We start from the raw sequence: 20,989 nt of genomic DNA on the forward strand, positions 1-20,989 counted from the left end.
AAAGGATGCGGGTGATATACTGGTGGCACTGGAGCAATACTTCACGCCCGCAAAGAACGTAATCTTTGAGAGGTACGTTTTTGGCAACCTTAAACAAGAGGATGGAGAGCTCTTGGATGCGTTTGCTACCAGGCTGAGGGAAAAGGCTGCCTCTTGTGAATATGGAGCTTTAAAAGATGAACTCATAAGGGACAGGCTTGTTCTCGGGATAACTGACGAGGGTGCTAGACGTCGTTTACTAAGGGAAAAGGACCTTAAATTGGACGAGGCCATTAAAATTTGCCGTGCAGCCGAGGTCATGGACAGCAAGTTAAAAACCATGTCACTGGGCAGCTCTGGACCTGGAGACAGCGTTAATGCCACACAAGGACAGCGATATGGACGGAGGTCTGCCAGCAGGCCATCCGAGTCCACCAACACATCTGCACAACCACAGAGCATGAGAGACGCTGGCGAATGCAAGTACTGTGGCACACGGCACAAGCGTGGGCGGGACCTGTGCCCTGCTTTTGGTAAATCGTGCCGCTCGTGTGGCACTGCTAACCATTTTGCAAAAGTATGCATGAAAAGAGGCCAGCAGGCACGCCAGTTGAATGCTGTGGATGACCCGTTGCCAGGGGAACTGGAGGACAGCGATGAGAGAGACGTGTACACAGCGGAGAGCGTGGGGGCTGTGAACACTCAAGGTAAAAAGTGGTTTGTCAACCTGCCACTGCAAAGTGGGGTTCAGAGGTGCCAGCTCGACTCTGGAGCCACTTGCAATGTGATGAGCATCAAGGACAAGACGAGACTGGCATCTAGAACGCCTCTTCTGAAGAGTCTCACCAGATTAAAACTATACAACAGTGAGTGGATGAGCTCATTAGGTGTGTACAGCACACAATGCATCATTAGGGGTAAGACGCACAGACTGGACTTTGAGATCGTGCATACTGGCCAGAGGCCCTTGCTTTCGGGTGAGACATGTGAGAGACTTGGTCTGATACGCTTCACCATTCCTGAGGAGCTGAATAAGGTGGAGCACTGCAGGAAGGGAGACCTGACCAAGGAGTGTCTTGTCAGCACCTACCACGACGTGTTCACCAGCCCTGTTGAGTCTCTGCCTGGTGATATTCACTTTGAGCTGGACAGCACTGTGACACCGGTGCAGTGTGCTCCCAGGAACGTTCCAGTGGCCCTCAAGGCAGCTGTTAAGGCTCAGCTTGATCGATATGAAGAGGAGGGACACTTGACCACAGTCACTCAACCCACGGACTGGATTAGCAATCTAGTCATAGTAAAAAAGCCAGACAAATTGAGACTATGCATTGACCCGAAGCATCTCAACCGTGCTCTGAAACGGTCCCACTACCTTATGCCCACTTTAGATGACGTGTTGTATAAGCTGCCAAAGGCACGTATATTCACCCTGGTGGATGCACGTGATGCATTCCTGCAGTGCCGCTTGGATGAAGAAAGCAGCCTGATGACAACATTCTGGACACCGTGGGGTAGGAAACGCTGGCTGAAACTTCCTTTCGGTGTGTCAGTTGCCCCGGAGCTGTATCAAAGGAAGCAGCATGAGCTGCTGGCTGGCTTGACAGGGATTGAGCCCATAGCTGATGACATCCTTGTAGTCGGCTGTGGGGACACAGAGGATGAGGCCAATCGCGACCATGACACAAACCTCATCGCTCTGATGGACAGATGCAGGGAAGTAAAGCTGAGACTGGGCCTGAAAAAGCTGCAGTTCCGAGTGAAGGAGGTCCGCTTCCACGGCCACATACTGTCCGCGGAGGGCCTCAAGGCTGACCCTGACAAAGTCAGGGCGGTGCTGGACATGCCAAACCCCACAGACGCAAAAGGGGTCCAGCGGTGTGTCGGATTTGTGAACTATCTGTCCAGATTCATGCCACGCTTGTCAGCGGTATGTGAGCCGCTGAGGAGACTGCTGGACAAGGATGTGATGTGGCATTGGCTGCCCAAACATGATGCCGCCATGAAGGAAATCAAGGCACTGGTCACGGCGGTGCCAGTCCTAAGGTACTATGACGTCCGCAAGCCAGTCACCGTACAGAGCGACTCCAGTCAGGCGGGTCTGGGCTGCTGCTTGCTTCAAGGGGGACAGCCTGTCGCATTCGCCTCCCGGGCATTGACCCAAACAGAGCAAAATTATGCACAGATTGAAAAGGAGTGCCTGAGCATCGTATTCGCCTGCCAACGCTTCCACTACTATCTATATGGGAGGGGTGATGTGACTGCAGAGACCGACCACCGCCCGCTGGTGTCCATCTTCACCAAGCCCCTCCTCAGTGCGCCAAAGCGCCTTCAGAGCATGCTCCTCACACTTCAGAATTACTGCCTTGCGGTGGTATACAAGCCAGGCCCTGAGATGTACATAAGTGACACGCTCAGCAGAGCCACCACCCCGCCACAGAGAACAGACACACTGTACCAACGTGAAATGGTCTGCAGCATGCAGCAGGAGCAGTGTGACACGGCGGCCATTCAGCAGGCAGACTATTTAAATGTCAGCAGCCAACGCCTGGCACAGATTCGGACACACACTGAGGAGGATGTGTGTCTTCAAACACTTAAGTCTGTCGTGCTGGAGGGATGGCCAGGACACAAAGAGGAGACCCCTGTAGCCGTCAGGGACTACTGGGCCGTCAGAGATGAGATAAGTGCACAGGATGGCGTGCTCTTCAGGAGTCAGCGCGTCATCATTCCAAAAGCTATGCGCCCGGAAATGCTGAGACGGATCCACTACAACCACGTGGGGGGCGAGGCGTGCTACAGGCAGGCCCGTGATACACTTTACTGGCCCGGTATGCAAGGGGAAGTCAAGGATTATGTGCAAAAGTGCTCTGTGTGCAATGAGTATGCACACGAACAACAGAAAGAGACTATGATGTCACACCCGCTCCCCACACGTCCCTGGCAGCTAGTAAGCATGGATCTGTACAGCTACGCAGCACAGAACTTCTTGCTCGTGGTGGACCATTATTCTGACTTTTGGGAGATCGACCTGCTCCCTGACCTATCAGCGGACACCACGATCCGTAGATGCAAGGCACAGTTTGCACGCTACGGTGTCCCAGACAGGGCCATTTCTGATGGTGGAGGCCAGTTTGCCGGTGGAGAGTTCCGGGCGTTTGCGAGAGAGTGGGGTTTTGAGCATGTCATGTCCTCACCGAGGCACCCAAAGGCTAATGGCAAAGCGGAGTCAGCAGTGAAAATTGTAAAGAGCCTGTGCAGAAGGGCAGACCGTGCCAAAGAGGACCCCTGGAGGGCCATATTGCATTGGAGAAATACGCCCACTGAGGGTATGCATTGCAGCCCAGCACAGCGGCTTATGTCGCGGAGACTGAGAACCCTTCTCCCTGTGGCCGACCAGCTACTGGTGCCTCAGGTCGTCACGGGTGTTCCTGACAAGCTGAAAGTGAAACATCAAGCAGCAAAGCTGACATATGACAGATCTGCCAAGGATCTGCCGGAGCTGAACGTCGGCCAGCCCATACGGATGAAGCCGCTCCCAGGAGACAGGACGGGCCGATGGAGGAGAGGTGTGTGCCTTCAGCAGTTGGGACTCCGGTCCTATCTGGTCGGTGTGGAGGGGACCACGTATCGGCGCAACAGGGTTGATCTTCGACCAGCAGAGGCGGCCCTTCTCCAGCCGTCAGTTCTCCCAGAATCGGGCCCGGAGCAGCCTGCGAGTGGGGGGAGCGCCAGAGAGGTCGTCTGCGTCCCCGAGGAGTCTCCAAGGCCATCACCCCCGAGGTCGTCGCGGTCTTCCCCGCAGACTGGGGGTACACCATGCCGTGAGTTACAGGGCCGGGCCTTCTCCCGGAGCGGACGGCTGATTAGACCTCCTGACAGACTTGACCTCTAGGACACACACACGCACTCACACACACACACTTGGACTGTGCGCACTCAAACACACATGGACGATAAAGATTTAAAAAAAGAAAAAAAAAAGGAAGTGGAGAGATTGTAAAACAAATGTGATTGATTGTTCTGAGTTTATTGCTGATGTGTTCTGATCCAGCTATTATTGAAGTGTCTTTGCTAGGTGCACTATTTGTTGTTGAAATCATTTGATTAATGTTCTGTTTAAAGGTCAACCGTTTAATGGCAGTATTGATCCTGTGTTGTTACTTAACAAAAGGAAGGGAGATGTTACAGAATGGTTTAGGCTAGGTTGCAGCTCCACCCTGTGGACGTATTGTGCCTGTGTTATATATATATCTGCCTCACGTGACTCTGCCCCAGTTGTATGATTACCTGCTTAATGTGAATACACGGCGTTGAGACACAGCCTGATTTGCCTTGTTTATTAATGCACCTACATCTACAAACAATCTGCCCCCAGTCACGTGACTTTGCTTGTCTGACAGCTGGAAGCAAAGGAAAGCACTCCGAGTCAGGCCTCATATGGCTATGGTGATCACACCAAATGCCTGTCTGCCTGGCGTTAGAGTATAGGGGGCAAACCAGGGGACTTGACTTCCTCTTGACACCGTCGGATATTTACAAATAAAACCACCTAAATATACTTGTTATTGTGCTTCTGTCTTTCTGTGTCTTTTACTCTGCTCCGTAAACTCCCTCAACGGGGCCGCTCACTCTCTCTTCTTGATCGCCCTCTCACGGAGAACACTTCACTGTCCCGCTTCATTGTAGGATTTCTGCCATGTCTCTATTTTGGTTTGACCATCTCCGTTATCAAAGATGGGGTAGGTAATTTGGGAGAAACCCGCTCGAGTGCGCTAGAATTTGAAAATACACAGGCTGCATCTCAGGTCGATGAAATGGTATCCTTGCGTCCCTCACTTGCGTCGTTTCCCTGCGTTTAGTCCCTCCCACCAGCGAAGCGAGAGACGCAAGGAAACCACGAGAAGCAGGGAAATTAGTTTTCAGAGCAATGGGACGTCCTTTCCTCCGGAACGTCACGTGAAGCGACGTCTGTTTGTGATGACACCTCACAGCTGATGTCTGACAGCAGCTCTGTCCCTGTTGTTTTCACACCCCCCGCCTCTGTTAGTACACATTTACTGATACATTTGTATCATCTGTTGTAGACCCAAATAAATAAGATAAAATAATAACTCATTCTCAAAAAAGATAAACGCCATTCTTAAAATGTATAAACGAAAAAAGCGATCATGAAAATGTTTCCAATAAATGAATAAAATAATTTTTGACCACTTTGTTGTTCAGATATATCACATAGGCTATTTGTAACTAAATGATACATTAATTTAAACAAAACACAGTATAAACTGAGGAGTGAGTCCCGTGAGTTTCATCTGTTTTCTTCACTCCGCTGGGAAACTGCTCTCATGTCAAGAAGCATCAAATCAGTGCATGCGCTGCATCGTCCAATCAGTGAGCGATACACAGTAAGGGGGCGGGGCGAGTATCTGAGGATTTCCTCGGAGGATGGTCTGGTGATTCCTCGATTATCGCTCCTCCATTATCGCTCCTCGATTCTCGGTCCTCCGGCAGAAATAAGCGCCATGGGACGCTCAAGATGGCGCAGACAAATCAACTTCCGGTGATATTGAGGACCGACGAGCGAGGAAATGAAAATAATCTACCTGCGATGCAGCCACAGCCGGAATAAATCTGCTACTTCCTTACAGAGCCCCTCCTCCAACACACACTAACACGCACATAATCAATGAGGGCACGAGATACGTTTGGTATGTATGGTTTGTGCACAGAAATAGGCTGACAGGCAGGTATGCCTTCCAGTTATTTTAGCCGGGCCGGCTAAAATGATTGGTCGTGCTTTTTACAGTACTACGGCTTCCACAGATGATGGAATTTTATGGATTTGTTGTCAAAGCACTTAAGATATTCATTGCTATTGGGATGTTAAGAGCATTCCATGGAATATAACAAAAGTGTATATCTCGAGCTCGTTTCTCAAACTTACCTACTATACCCCACCTTTAAGAGCATTCCATGGAATATAACAAAAAGTGTTTCTGAAATAAATTACATACCCCATCTTTAAGTTATGGGATTCTAAATAAATAAGTAATTAGATGCCTTACCGTTACTGTGCTCATAAAGAATGACAAGAATAAGAATAATGCGTATTGAACTGGTTTTATTAATTAGTGAGTTTATTTAATTTAGCCTAATTAGTTAGAAGCCCTATTTTATCAGTATGTCTGCACAGCATTTACAATGGTAAAACTACATTAAAACAGGATTGTCCCAATTTTTTTCTTTAATAATTACTAACATTATTTGAATGAGATATGGACCGCAAAACAAAAATGTGCCTGAATAACGAATTTTGCAGTTGGACATAAAAGTCAACTGAGTGTCACTTGCAATGACAGTGTTGTGTTTTATTTTATGAACCTTTTACATTAAAAACAAGTAAGAATTTTCAAAAGGTCTTATGTTTTTTTTCGGGTTTCCAGTTTAGAGCAATAGCCCCTCCAAATGTCTGTGCACGTCCCTGCTTTTAAATGTCTTTATTGTAGTGGATGGATCATTCACTGTTGCAGAATATTTCAGTGGTTCTTCGATACAAGCCGTGTTTAGTAGCCTACAAAACAGACAAGACTATCTATGATAATCGTCATCCTTGCTTCTTGCACTGGTTATAGCTCAGTGGTTACTTCGCACCATAAATCATCAGATTTCAGTTCTGTCCCTCCATGGGATCAAACCCCGGGCGCAGTCCAGTGTTTTTTCTCCTCCTCAACTTCTATCTTTCGTTTTGGTAAAAGATCATCCGTGCATCGGCCTGAGATCAGTCTTCCCGGCTACGACTACTTGCGGATCCACTAAATCACAGAGCAGCCCGTCAGCCGCAATGATATGACTGTAACAGGGCACTCATATCTTGCAGTGGATATTATCAGATGACCACCAGAAAGAAAACCTGGGTCTTTCAGTGAAAGAGGTGATGTTGATGGTGATGTTTGTGTAAACTGGCTCTTCATGCAACCATACTGTTACGTGCCAGGCAGGCTGTACTTGTGGGGTTTTCTTTCCCTCCTGTGTTTCTCTCTTATCCCTGTCTTCTGCACAGCTAATCAGCAGCTGATCGGAATCTGCCTGTGCACCTGAATCTGATGGCTGATTGGATCCTCTCACCCTCAGCTGGCCTATCAGCAGCCAGGGCCGACCATAAAGGAGGCACCCAGGAAGTCTTCTCTCTCTCACTCTGGGCCTGTTGCTGATGAAGGAGCCTGCAGTCTTTAGCAACTCATGATCTTTGTATTGTCTGACCTCTGTGAAAGGGTGTGTGTTGAGAGTTGGAGGAGTTAGGTAGTGATGGGATAATGATACCTCAAGGAGTGTATTGACACACTATACAAACTGTTTCGGCACTGTATTGATACTGCGCCGGTCACCCAATAGTGCCCCCTGCAGTTGTTAGAAAATCATTGCAGGTAAAGAAATTCCTTGTTTGTGTAAATGCTAAACTGAGTTGGTATGTAAAATTTAGCAAATTTGAGTTACAATTCAGAGTTACAATTTGTGACTTATGTACACAATTTTGTTAACTTAACTGTTCAATCATATGAAATAAAATACTTGAGAAAAGAAGTGATTTGTTTATGCATTTTTATTGAGGAGCAACAGCTTTTGTAGTGTCTTTGCTCCAAGGCGATTTCTCCTCTTTGATACCAGTTCCCCCGCCTTAGAAAATACTCTCTCACACGGCACAGATGAACATGGTGAGCAGAGACATTTCAGTGCAAGTTCATGAAGGTGTGGATACGCTCTTTTGTTGCTCTTCCAATATTGCAATGGGTCTTGTTTTCTGGGTAAGTTGCTTTCTGCCAGGTAGCGTTGGACTTCTAGTATCGAATCAGCTGTGGCATTAGAGGTCCTCTTGTTCTCCTCAACCTCCATGTCAAATGTTTCCCAGAGATTGTGCCCTAAAAAAAATATTATAATAATAATCACAAGTATATTATCATATGACAAAGTGCCACAGAAATATACAAATAAACAGAAAGAAATGTGTTTTCATACCTGAACTGGGTTCTGATCCATGTGAAGAGCTAGGCCCTTCTTCTGCTGGGTCAGGCTCTTGGCTCCTCATTTGGTCAGCACACTCCAACTTCAGTCTTTTGACAGCTTCAGTTGCCTTCAGTGAGCTGACGAATCCAATTGTTTTGAACCTAGGATCCAAAAGTGTTGCCAGTGTCATCACACTGAGTGATTCCATGCTAGAGATGCATTCTGTTAGCCGCTTTCTCAGATTTTCTGCAAGCTGTTTAGCAGCTGTTTTTCTCACCGTTGACGCTTGACGGTGAAGCTCAACGTGGACCATTTTCAGCATGGGAATAACCTTTGACCCAGAGACTCTTTTTTCCTCAGACAGTTCAGTTGTTGCTTGGTTAAAAGGAGCAAGCACCCTGAGCATCTCTTCAATGGTTTCACAGTCTTCCGTAGTCAGTGGAGTGATGTCCCTTTTTAATGAGGCCAGTGACACCCAGACTGCCTCCTTCTGCTCAGCCATTCTTTCAAACATGTGGTAGATGCTGTTCCATCTTGTTGGCACCTCATTGATTAATTTATGGACCGGTGTTCCCAGCTGCTGCTGTATTTGAGTGAGCTTCTCTTTGGCAGTAGTGCTCGATCGAAAGTACGTCACTATTTGTCGTGTTTTGTTGCGTATTTCTGTAAGTGTTTCGACCTGATCACATGATTTCCTCACCATTAAATTCATGGTATGGGCTATACAAATGGTATGGCGTATTTGCAGCATCCGAGCACATGAAATCATGTTTGCTGCTGCATCAGTGACAAGACACCTGACCTTTGCAGCTATGCCCCACTCCTCCATGAGGCTCTTTTTAACTGTGGCCATGTTTTCAGCAGTGTGTTTTTCAGAAAAAATGCTGCACTCCCAAGACTGACGTATGGAGTTCATGGCTTTCTTTGTCCACATAGTGGCAAGTAACCGCTAGATATGCCTCCATATTCATGGATGTCCACATATCAGCTGTTAAACTAACAGCAACGGCGCTCTGGAGGTCCTTTTTTGTTTTCTCCTTTTCCTTCTCATACCTCTGGCTCACCAAATCCTTGATGGTCTGAAAATAACCATACAAATATTCTTATACCAAAATATAGTTATATAGTACAAAAACATAATAATAACCTTTCTTAAACATACCTTCCTGCTTGGTAGAACATACGAGGGTATGATGAGCTTCAAGAGCTCCCTGAATCCCTCATTTTCAACCAAGCTGAGTGGCTGACAGTCTTTGATGATCAGGTTGACCACTGCCTCATCCACTGCTTGCTTAGGAACTGCAAGCCAAAAGGAAATATTTCGTTAAAAGCTTATTTAAGGTCTGTATTATTTTTTTTTACAAACAATGTTAATCTAGCAGAGAAATGCAATAGAGGAAAACTTCCCTGATCGGGAATTGAACCGAGGTCACTGGGGAGTGAGCTCTGAATCTTACCCACTAGACCACCAGGGCTGTAAAGTTAATAAGGAGAACATGTCAACATACCTGGGGTATTCTCACGGGTATCTGCTGATTCTTCATCGCCACCATGCCGAGCTCTATAATGCCTCAGCATTGATGAAGTGCTCTTATTGATGTAAGATAGCTCCGTAGAACAGAGCCGACACTTCACCTACAATGACATAAAAATTTAATTTATCAGAAAACTATTCAAACCACTTACCAGAACAGAGTAAAAACTAAGGTGGCGCACTGCATTCACTTGTCAAAGAAAAATGACAATGACATAGGGTATCTATCAGGATCTCGTAATAACAAGATAATATGAATAAAGCAATTGTAAGGCTATTTCACTGACTATCATATGTATCACAGGTGACGTTGTGATGACAAAGTGAATGCAATGCGCCACCCCAAAAACATATGGTATATAATGGAAAAACTAACAGTAAACAGTGCTCAAAGGAGAAAAAGATTTACCTTGTTTGGCGTCAGAAGATCAAAATTATTCCACACTGGGGAAAACTTCCTTGAACGATCCATTATAACGCAACAGCAAAACTCCATCCAACAAACCCACGACATGTTGATGCAGTTTGATACCTTATAAACACACTTTGGCGCAACAAATTCAACCGATACACTTCCTGTATCGGTCACGTGATTAGTTCTTAAAGCAATACACGCACCAATACGGGGTTTCACTCTTGGGCTCTCGGCACAGTGCTGACGCACCAGTGTTGCTCGTCCCATCACTAGAGTTAGGTAAGTCTGGGGTACCCTGTACATTTCTCACCACGTAGCTAACTAATGTTCAGATACACTAGGTTAGCGGATTGTTGCCACCCCTGTATATTGTTTTGTCAAATTCTTTGTAGTTTAGTTAGTGAGGGTTTTTTTGTTTGAGTTTTGGTTTCAAAGGATAGATGTAGAGATAGGCCTGGTTTTGTTATGCTTGTTTCTTTTGTTTGGCACAATCCTTTGACTCCTCCTCCTCCTCCTCACCAACCGAGTGTTTCAATTATATGTCTGTTCGGTTCTGGGTTTACGCAAAATAAAGCTTTTGTCAACTGTTACACTGACTCCCTAATTTTTATTGGTTGTATGTTATTGTCTCCAGGTCCCCTAGACCTTAGTGGGGACGTAACAAATGGGGGCTCGTCCGGGATCTCTATTTTCCTGAGCTAAAAAAAAACAAAAAAAAAAACAATAATTGAGAAGTCATTGTAGGTGTTGTACATTGGCTGAAAAATGGGTTTTGACTTACAGGACTTTATTGAAAGTCCAAGTATTGATAAGTTGTATTCCTGTCGCAAAGATGACATGTTATGTATTGCAGCTCACTTTAACATTTCAGTAGACAAGTATAAAGTAAAAAAAGAGATAAGAGAGAAAATCATGCAAAAACTAGAGGAGTTAAAGATTATTTTAATCCCAAGCATGTCAACTCAGCCTAGGGCTGATGTATCTATTGATGATGGGGAACGTGTTGTTGGTGCTTCCTTTATAGAACAGAAGAGTCTGGCTGTATTAGCTACACCTAGAATTGACAAGGTAAATCCTGAGGCTCCTCCTGCAACGCTTCCTAGGTTTGAGGCTTTCTCTCCGGGTAGCGTTGGTGCAAGTAGTGATGCCAAACTGAAGGTTCGTCTTGCCCGTCTTCAGCTGGAGGCCCAGGAGAAGGAAATGGTGCGTAGTGCGGAATATGATTACAAACTGCAGATTCGCAAGTTAGAGATAGAAGCTGAGAAAGAAATAACGTTAAAGCGGCTTGAAGATGATGCCCTGAGAATCTCTTCAGAGCAGACATTTGAGAGGTCAATACCTTCTCATACAGTCTCTCATACAAAAAGTATTGATATTATTAAAAATATTGCTTTGGTGCCAACTTTTAGAGAGTCAGAAGTTGACTCATATTTTTGTGCTTTCGAGAGGATTGCTACCGCACTAGTCTGGCCTAAAGACATGTGGCCAATCCTACTACAGTGCAAATTAGTAGGTAAAGCTCAGGAAGTGGTATCTTCACTTTCTTTGGAAGAAAGCTTGCAGTACGAAGTGCTTAAAGAGTCGATCTTGCGTGCTTATGAGCTTGTGCCGGAGGCCTACAGACAAAAGTTCAGACACCATAAAAAGTCTGCTACTCAGACATTTGTTGAGTTTGCGCGAGAGAAGGGCATTCTCTTTGATAAATGGTGTGCGGCTAATGAAGTGAAGGATCATTTTAAGAGTCTTCGTCAGTTACTTCTCTTGGAAGATTTTAAGAATTCTTTGCCTGAAAGGATGGTGATATTCTTAAATGAACAGAAGGTCACTTCACTGGCTAAGGCAGCTGTTTTAGCGGATGAATTTATGCTCACTCACAAGACTGTGTTTTCTTCACCCTTGCGCCCAGATAAAGCTACAGAGTCACAAACCGGAAGGACTGATCTTGGCCCAACAACTTTTGAAAGGTCTAGAGGACCACCATCACCTCCACGGGGGCCCCGTGAGTGTAACTACTGCCATAAAACAGGACACCTTATTTCAGGGTGTCATTTCTTAAAGCGTAAACAACAATTTTCGCAACGCTTTCAAACGCCAAAAGGCATGGGACTCATTAAAGGAGTTTCCCTATCAGACATAGAAATGTCCCAGGAAGATGATGTACCTGATCCCTGCTTCAAACCCTTTATTTCAAAGGGCTTTGTTTCTTTAACAGGGGATCCTAAAGACCAGCTGCCAGTACAGGTACTTAGGGACACCGGAGGTTCTCAGTCTATTATTAGGGAAGGCATCTTACCTTTAACCTCCAGGTCATCATGTGGATCAAGTGCTATTGTTCAAGGGGTAGGCATGACACTAGTTGCGGCTCCTTTGCACAATGTTTATATTCACTCGTCCCTTGTCAAAGGATTCTTTAAAGTAGCTGTCCTCCCTCCCTTGCCCATCAAAGGTGTTGATTTCATCCTCAGTAATGACTTGGCTGGAGGCAAAGTTAAGCCAGTACCTGAGGTCATTGATTCTCCTGATCTAAGTTTAGACACAGATAAATCAGCTGAAGTACCTCCCGAAATCTTTCCTGCTTGTGTTGTTACAAGGGCCCAGTCAAAGAAATGTGGAGAGGACTTGTCTGATTCTTTTCTTGCTACAGGGCAGTTTCTTAAAGACATGACTGCGACGGACCGACTGCCAGAGGAGGCCCGGTCTGCTGATGCTGGATCACCCAGTAACAGCTCAGAGCTTTTACAACTGCCTGCCACTCGGGAAGAATTCATGGCAGCCCAGTTAAGTGATGAAACACTTTCTAAATGTCTCTCTTCTGTTATCAGTCAGGAAGAGGCCAAGTCAAAGAAGATGGCCTACATTATGGAAGATGGACTATTGATGCGTCGCTGGATTAGTGATGCCTGTGAGGAGTCAGACTCCTTTGCAATTTTTTTTTTTTTTTGACAAATGTTTTTATTGTCTTTTTTCAGTTACAGTACAAAAATACAAAACAAAACACATCAATAGGCACAACAATAGGCATATAAGGCACTTGAAAAAAAAATGCAGATATTAGTGGTATAGTGCTGGTTTGATAACTAACTGTTACATTGTGTTTTCCTACGAAACGTAAAGAATGAAAAACATTTTACAAGCATCCACATGTTCATGTGGACATCAGTTGTATCCCACATACAAGTATTTCCTCAATACATATTGTGATTTGTTAACAAAACAAAAAGCAACAAAACTAAATAAAGCAAGAACAACAGACTACCAAGCTGTCACGAAATCATCCCCCTCAAGAAACTGCATAAATGAGCCCCAAATCTTTACAAATGTGTTATATTTCCCTTTAATGGCATATGTAAGCTTTTCCAATGCAAGGCATTGCAGTAGCCCCTCAATCCAAATTCGTTTGCTTGGTCTATGAACAGACTTCCATGATAGTGCAATTTTATGTTTAGCTTCAAGAAGACAGAATATGACCATCTTCTTACAGCTATTGCTAAGCGTACAGCTTGTTGGGAAACGACCAAGAATACAAAGTTTGGGACAGAGTGGAAGTTGTTCCTTAATAAAGATGGATACAATTGTGATAACCTCTTTCCAAAAATCTTGAATGAGGGTGCATTCCCAGAGGCAATGAAACAAACTACCTTTATGAATACCACACTTGACACAAGTATCTGGCGTACTGGGGTAAATGCGATGCAATAATTCTGGAGTAAAGTATTTTCTCATCAACCATTTGTACTGGAGGAGTTTAAACCTTGTATTTATTGTTTGCACCTGGCATTGGAAGCATATATCCTGCCATTCTTCTACAGTTATATCTTCATTAAGGTCTGAACACCATGCCAATCTTTTATCCTCTGAAGATTCTTTTGTTGCATCTATGATAATCTGGTAAAATATTGAAATTAATCCAGCTGCTCCATGTTGGTTCAGGACTGTCCTTTCCAAAGAGTTTTGTGAGGGAAGATTTACAGAGTTCTGTGTCTTTGTTATGAAGCTTCTTATCTGAAGATACTTGAAAAAGTGTTTAGGCTCAATGCCAAATCTTTGCTTGATCTCCATAAAACTTAAAAGAGTATCATTCTCATACAGATCTGAAATCTTCCTGATCCCTCTGTCTGCCCATAACTTGAAACCAAGGTCATTAGTACCTGGCGTGAAATTTCTGTTCCCCCAAATAGGTGAGAATTGGGATAGTGGAGCATTTTCCCCAAGATAATTTAACACTTCGTGCCATACTATCAGTGTATTTCTAACAAAGGGGTTTGCGGTGTGCCTTTTCAAAGTGGCTAAATTTGCAGAATAAATGTAGAGGTATAAGGGACCTTTAGAAGTTGTTGTTTCCTCCATCTTTATCCAGTGCAGTGGTGACTGATGGTCAAACCAATATGAGGCTGCTCTTAGTTGGGCAGCCCAATAGTATCCTTGGAGGAAAGGGAGTTTTAACCCACCTCTTTCATACGGTAAGTACAACAGAGTCATACGCAGCCTTGGGCGTCTATTGTTCCAAATAAAATTACAAAAACGTTTTTTCATTTTGTTAAAGAAATTATCAGGCGGAGCGAGTGGGATGGATTGGAAAAGGTACAGGAACTTAGGAAGAATATTCATCTTCAAAACATTAATACGTCCTATCATTGAGAGTGGCAAAGATTTCCATCTGTTAATAGATTCCTCTACTGACTCAATCACTGGGTTATAGTTAGTTGGTATAACGGATTCTATTGTAGGTGTGATTTTAACTCCAAGGTATGTAAAGCTGTCCGTAATATTCCTAAAAGGAGTACTTAGTGGCGGATTCAGTCTCTCAGATTTTTTCAGAAAGAGAATTGTAGATTTAGATGCATTAACCTTGTAGCCTGAGAAGCTGCCATATGTTCCTATTAAAGTTAGTAATATAGGTATAGATTGTTTCAAGTCTGTCAAAAAAATAACTATATCGTCTGCAAATAATCCTATTTTATTCTCAATATTATTAATTTTGATACCAGTTATTTGAGTGTTGCTTCTAATTGCAATCGCTAAAGGTTCGATGGCCATAACAAAAAGATGGGGAGACAAAGGACATCCCTGTCTTGTACCTCTGGACAGAGAGAACTGTTTGGATACCATATAGTTGGTCATTACTGAAGCTGTTGAGTCATGGTATAAGATTTTAATCCACTTGAGAATATATCTGCCAATTCCAAAGCGCTGCAGCACCTCAAATAGGTATTCGTGCTCGACCCTATCAAAGGCTTTCTCCGCATCAAGTCCTATCACAGCCATATCAGATGTTTCTTGTTTGGCATGTATAATATTCATTAACCTACGAATATTGTGAGAGCCTTGTCTTTCTTTAATGAAGCCATTTTGATCTTGTGCAATAATATATGGCAAGTGTTTCTCTAACCTTCTGGCAAGGACTTTGGCTATTATTTTCACATCATTATTAATCAGAGAAATGGGGCGATAGGATTCACACTTTGTAGGGGGTTTCCCTGGTTTTAATATTAATGTTATAAGTGCGTTCCGTAATGATGGCGGCAGCTCCCCCTTCTCAAGCGATTCTTCGCACATGTTCAATAACGGAACCAACAGCATGTCTTTGAAGTTTTTGTAGATTTCAATAGGAATACCGTCCGGTCCTGGGGCTTTCCCTCCTTTCATACTGTCTATGGCCTCTGACAATTCAGATGCTACGATTGGGGAGTCAAGCTCCTCTTTTGCGTCCTCTGTCAGGACTGGTATTTCTATCTGATCTAGGAAGCTGTGAAGATTATGAGCTGAGGCTGGACATTCTGACATATACAATTTAGAGTAGAATTTTTGGAAAGAACTATTAATTTCTTGTGGATTAGTAATTGTTGTCCCTTCCTCTGACTTTATTTCTAAAATTGACCTTTCATTCTGCATTGATTTTAAACGCCAGGCTAGTAGTTTCCCTGCCTTCTCTCCTTGGTCGTAGAATGTCTGTTTCAGTTTCATTATGCTATTTAATGCTTTATTTGAGAACAGCTCATTATACTGTGCTCTTAGAATAGCCAGTCTCTGTCTAGTTTCTGTTGTATCATTAAGGTTAATTTCTATCTCTAGTTCTTTAATATCTTTTTCTAGCTCCAACAGCTTAAGGTTCTGTTTATTAGAGATACTGCTTGTATAGCTGATCATTTGCCCGCGTATATAGGCCTTGAATGCCTCCCACCTCGTAGATGCTGATGTTTGAGTAGTGTTCACTTTAAAGTAAATATCAGTATTGTCCCCGACAAAGGTTAAGAACTGTTTGTCATGTAACCATCGTGGGCTTAATCGCCACATTGTTAGACCCCTGGTAGCTGCTTTTACAGTGTAATTGACTAGTAGTAATGCATGATCAGAAATGACAATGCTTTTATACACTGAGTCATTAACATTGTCTATCATAGGCTTAGAAATGAGGAAGTAGTCTATGCGGGAGTAAGAGTTATGTGTAGTAGAATGACATGAATATTCCCGTCTGGAAGGATTCCTATTTCTCCATATATCACAAAGATTTAACTCACTCATAAAGTGTTGTATTGTTTTCCTACTCTGCATATGTGAGGTGTCCATACCTGATGACTTATCCAGTTTCGGATTTAGAGTACAATTGAAGTCCCCTGCCATACATATGTGGCCATGTAATGTTGATAAAGTCAGAAACAAGTTATTATAAAACTGTGCATCATCGTTGTTAGGCCCATATAGACATACTAGATTAATGTCTTGATTTAGTAAAGAGCCATGGACGATAACAAATCTGCCTGCAGTGTCTTGTATGAAATTATAAACCCTTAATGGCACAGATGAGTGTATCAGTATTGCCACCCCTCTGGCTTGAGAGGAAAATGAGGCAGATATGACTTGACCTTGCCATCTCCTTTTTAATGGAATATATTCACTGGAAAGTAAATGAGTTTCTTGAATAAAAGCTATCTGCGTTTTGAGCTGCCTCAACCTAGACATTACTTGTTTTAATTTCACTAGCTTCCTAAGACCTCTAACGTTCCATGAAATCATATTTATTTTAGTATGACCACTCATGATGTAAACAGTAAACTAAGCTTGTGTAACCACCTTATTAACCATGCCTTATAATGAAATAAAAATAAAAAGTGTGCCTTTAGAACAAACAAATACAACAGGGAATAACAGGGGCCTCTCCTAAAGGAGGCAACAACAAGTAGACCTAGTCTAAACCCTGTGCAGCTAACCAAGCACATCTCCCCTCCCTCCCAAGTACCGGTTCCGATTTGACTAAACTCTGATCCTCTTGAGGAGCAGCAAGCAAGCAACCAGTAGTTGTTATAACACTAAAAAGAAAAGAAAAGAAAAGAAAAAGGTCGGAGCTCGTTCCGACTACATGCATATTTATATTACGAATGGTAAATACAATGTTCATTTGTGACCTTGTATCAGTCTTTGATTATTAGCCCGAGAGGACAGATAATGTCTCTATACTCCAATTTCCAAGCTCGTCATCAATCAGTCCATTTTAAAGCTTACCAGAACAGATCAATGTCGATTTCTTTCAGTCAAAGTCATCTGAAAGCCCTTCTTGGCGCGTTTCAGCTGGCGACTCTTTCTACAGAGACTCTTTCTCTGGATTGGTATTCACCTTCTTCATCTTTAGGATGAATTCTTCAGCCTGGGATGGGGAAGTGAAGAAGTGCCATCTTTTGTCGTGTAGAATTCGCAGTTTTGCCGGGAACATAAATCCATATTCCTTGCGCATTTGGCGCAGACTTTGTTTCACACCATCAAAAAGTTTCCGTTGTTTCTGGACTTCAGTGGAAAAATCAGGAAAAAATATGACACGGCTATCCTCAACTGTGATGTCTCCTTTCAGACGTGCTGCTTTCATTACTCGATCTCTGTCTCGATATGTGAGGAATTTCACCAGAAGAATCCGTGGTCGGGTTTTATCCGACCCATCCTGCTCCCGGGTCTGTTGCGGCGTTTTCCCCAGTCTGTAGGCTTGCTCTATATTCAATGGCTGTCCCGTTTCAATGTCAAGCACCCTGGGAAGCCATGTCATTAGGAATGTACGGGCATCTCCACTCTCCGATCCTTCGGGTAGTCCAACCAACCTCAGATTGGTGCGGCGTTGTCTGTTTTCCAGCTCTTCCATCTGTGAGATGAGCTTCTGGACTGTTTTCTGCGTAGCATTAGCTTGGGTTGCTAGCGAAGCGATCTGGTCCTCCGCTGTGCTAATGCGGGTTTCTGCCTCTGTGAGCCTTTCAGAAAATGCCCCGATAGCTTCTTTTATCTCTCGGTTGGAAGAAACCACTTCATGTAGTTGTCCAGAAAAGTCATTTCTCATGGATTGTATGGCTGCTAAGATCTGATTCTCATCATGGCTATAGTCCACCTGGGCTAGCATCGTGCTATCGCTAGGTGTCTGTTCGTCCGTGATGTCCTCGTGTAGAGTTCCAATTTCTGTCTTTTTATCGTCTTTCTGTCTTCTCCCTCGATTTTTCGACATTATCCGAAATAAAGCCTATATTGGCAAATGTTTTCGGTCACAAGTAGCTCGATTTGGATACTAAATATGGTAGAAATATATTAATTTCGTCGGAGCCCCGCCCCGCCCGACCTCTCAGCTGCGTGTCATAACCGGAAAAAAAAAACCCTCCTTTGCAATTTATCAGGTTGTCGTGCCAACAGCCTATCGTTCTCAGGTGATGTTCTTGGCTCATGATCATCCGTGGTCAGGTCACATGGGGGTAACAAAAACGTATGAAAGAGTTTTAAAACACTTATTTTGGCCAGGACTTAAGTCTGACGTAGTTCTTTATTGTCGAACATGTCATGTGTGCCAAGTTGCTGGTAAACCAAATCAGGTGATTCACCCTGCTCCTCTCATTCCCATTCCAGTAATGGGAGAGCCATTTGAAAGGGTGATTGTGGATTGTGTGGGACCCTTGCCAAAAACTAAAACTGGAAACCAGTTTCTCTTAACTGTCATGTGTGCCTCCACTAGGTTCCCAGAAGCCATCCCACTACGGAAAATCACTGCCCCGGTCATCACCAAGGCACTTCTGAAGTTTTTCTCCACGTTTGGTCTAGCGAAGGTAGTTCAAACAGACCAAGGTACTAACTTCATGTCTAAAGTGTTTGCCCGGGTACTTGACACCTTAGGGATCAAGCATGTGACATCCAGCCCATATCATCCTGAAAGTCAGGGGGCATTAGAGAGGTTTCACCAGACTATGAAGTGCATGTTAAGAAAACATTGCCATGAGTCTCATAAAGATTGGGATGACGGTGTTTCTTTAGTGTTATTTGCCGCCTGTGAAGCTGTTCAGGAGTCTCTAGGTTTTAGTCCTGCTGAGCTAGTGTTTGGACATGAAGTCAGAGGTCCTTTAAAAGTTCTTAAAGAGCATTTGATCATGCCAATGAAAAAGTTTGCAGTATCCCAGAGTATGTCGCCAAACTTAAGGATCGTCTACATCGTGCTTGCTCCTTGGCTAGCGAAGCTCTGACCTCTACCCAGGGGAAAATGAAGAAACGCTACGACCAGAAGGCGCTAACACGCTTGTTTCAGCCAGGTGACAAGGTGTTGGTTCTATTGCCTGTACCTGGTTCTGCTCTGTCTACTAAAGGGGGCCGATAATGTTCTTGCCGATGCACTATCTCGTGCTATGTAAATAGAAAATGTATATTGTCGGGTCCAAACATACTGTTTGGATTTATATGTGTGGGGGTGTTACGTGCCAGGCAGGCTGTACTTGTGGGGTTTTCTTTCCCTCCTGTGTTTCTCTCTTCTCCCTGTCTTCTGCACAGCTAATCAGCAGCTGATCGGAATCTGCCTGTGCACCTGAATCTGATGGCTGATTGGATCCTCTCACCCTCAGTTGGCCTATCAGCAGCCAGGGCCGACCATAAAGGAGGCACCCAGGAAGTCTTCTCTCTCTCACTCTGGGCCTGTTGCTGATGAAGGAGCCTGCAGTGTTTAGCAACTCATGATCTTTGTATTGTCTGACCTTTGTGAAAGTGTGTGTGTTGAGAGGTGGAGGAGTTAGGTAAGTCTGGGGTACCCTGTACATTTCTCACCACGTAGCTAACTAATGTTCAGACACACTAGGTTAGCGGATTGTTGCCACCCCTGTATATTGTTTTGTCAAATTCTTTGTAGTTTAGTTAGTGAGGGTTTTTTTGTTTGAGTTTTGGTTTCAAAGGATAGATGTAGAGATAGGCCTGGTTCTGTTATGCTTTTTTCTTTTGTTTGGCACAATCCTTTGACTCCTCCTCCTCACCAACCGAGTATTTCAATTATATGTCTGTGCAGTTCTGGGTTTACGCAAAATAAACCTTTTGTCAACTGTTACACTGACTCCCTAATTTGTATTGGTTGTATGTTATTTTCTACAGGTCCCCTAGACCTTAGTGGGGACATAACAAATGGGGACTCGTCCGGCTCGTCAATTGCAATGACAGTGTTGTGTTTTATTTTATGAACCTTTTACATTAAAAACAAGTAAGAATTTTCAAAAGGTCTTATGTTTTTTTTCGGGTTTCCAGTTTAGAGCAATAGCCCCTCCAAATGTCTGTGCACGTCCCTGCTTTTAAATGTCTTTATTGTAGTGGATGGATCATTCACTGTTGCAGAATATTTCAGTGGTTCTTCGATACAAACCGTGTTTAGTAGCCTACAAAACAGACAAGACTATCTATGATAATCGTCATCCTTGATTCTCGCACTGGTTATAGCTCAGTGGTTACTTCGCACCATAAATCATCAGATTTCAGTTCTGTCCCTCCATGGGATCAAACCCCGGGCGCAGTCCAGTGTTTTTTCTCCTCCTCAACTTCTGTCTTTCGTTTTGGTAAAAGATCATCCGTCCATCGGCCTGAGATCAGTCTTCCCGGCTACGACTACTTGCGGAACCACTAAATCACAGAGCAGCCCGTTAGCCGCAATGATATGACAGTAACAGGGCACTCATATCTTGCAGTGGATATTATCAGATGACCATCAGAAAGAAAAGCTGGGTCTTTCAGTGAAAGAGGTGATGTTGATGGTGATGTTTGTGTAAACTGGCTCTTCATGCAACCATACATAT

General features: G+C 44.0%; 1 protein-coding gene and 2 long non-coding RNA genes across 3 annotated transcripts in view; 1 reads left to right on the plus strand and 2 right to left on the minus strand.

Annotated features, from left to right (window-relative positions):
- Positions 1-7,561: 7,561 nt before the first annotated feature.
- LOC307036793 lies at positions 7,562-9,243 on the minus strand. The gene is made up of 3 exons (XR_013807458.1): positions 9,143-9,243; positions 7,993-9,059; positions 7,562-7,895 (listed from the first exon to the last, which is right to left on the minus strand). It is a non-coding gene; the product is annotated as an uncharacterized lncRNA (long non-coding RNA).
- A 1-nt stretch (position 9,244) lies between these two features.
- Positions 9,245-10,504, minus strand: LOC307036794. The gene is made up of 3 exons (XR_013807459.1): positions 9,924-10,504; positions 9,489-9,615; positions 9,245-9,279 (listed from the first exon to the last, which is right to left on the minus strand). It is a non-coding gene; the product is annotated as an uncharacterized lncRNA (long non-coding RNA).
- Positions 10,505-18,729: 8,225 nt separating this feature from the next.
- Positions 18,730-20,989, plus strand: part of bckdha (branched chain keto acid dehydrogenase E1 subunit alpha) — a gene marked incomplete at its 5' end in the record, with an annotated part of 4,736 nt that continues 2,476 nt past the window's right edge. The window contains 2 exons of the mRNA XM_079673811.1: positions 18,730-18,752; positions 18,907-19,016. Of these exons, the coding sequence (XP_079529937.1) occupies positions 18,730-18,752; positions 18,907-19,016 (133 nt within the window). The remainder of the gene's footprint in view (positions 18,753-18,906; positions 19,017-20,989) is intronic.

This window comes from Notothenia rossii (genome assembly GCF_949606895.1).
Source record: "Notothenia rossii genome assembly, chromosome: 4".
NCBI lineage: Eukaryota > Metazoa > Chordata > Actinopteri > Perciformes > Nototheniidae > Notothenia > Notothenia rossii.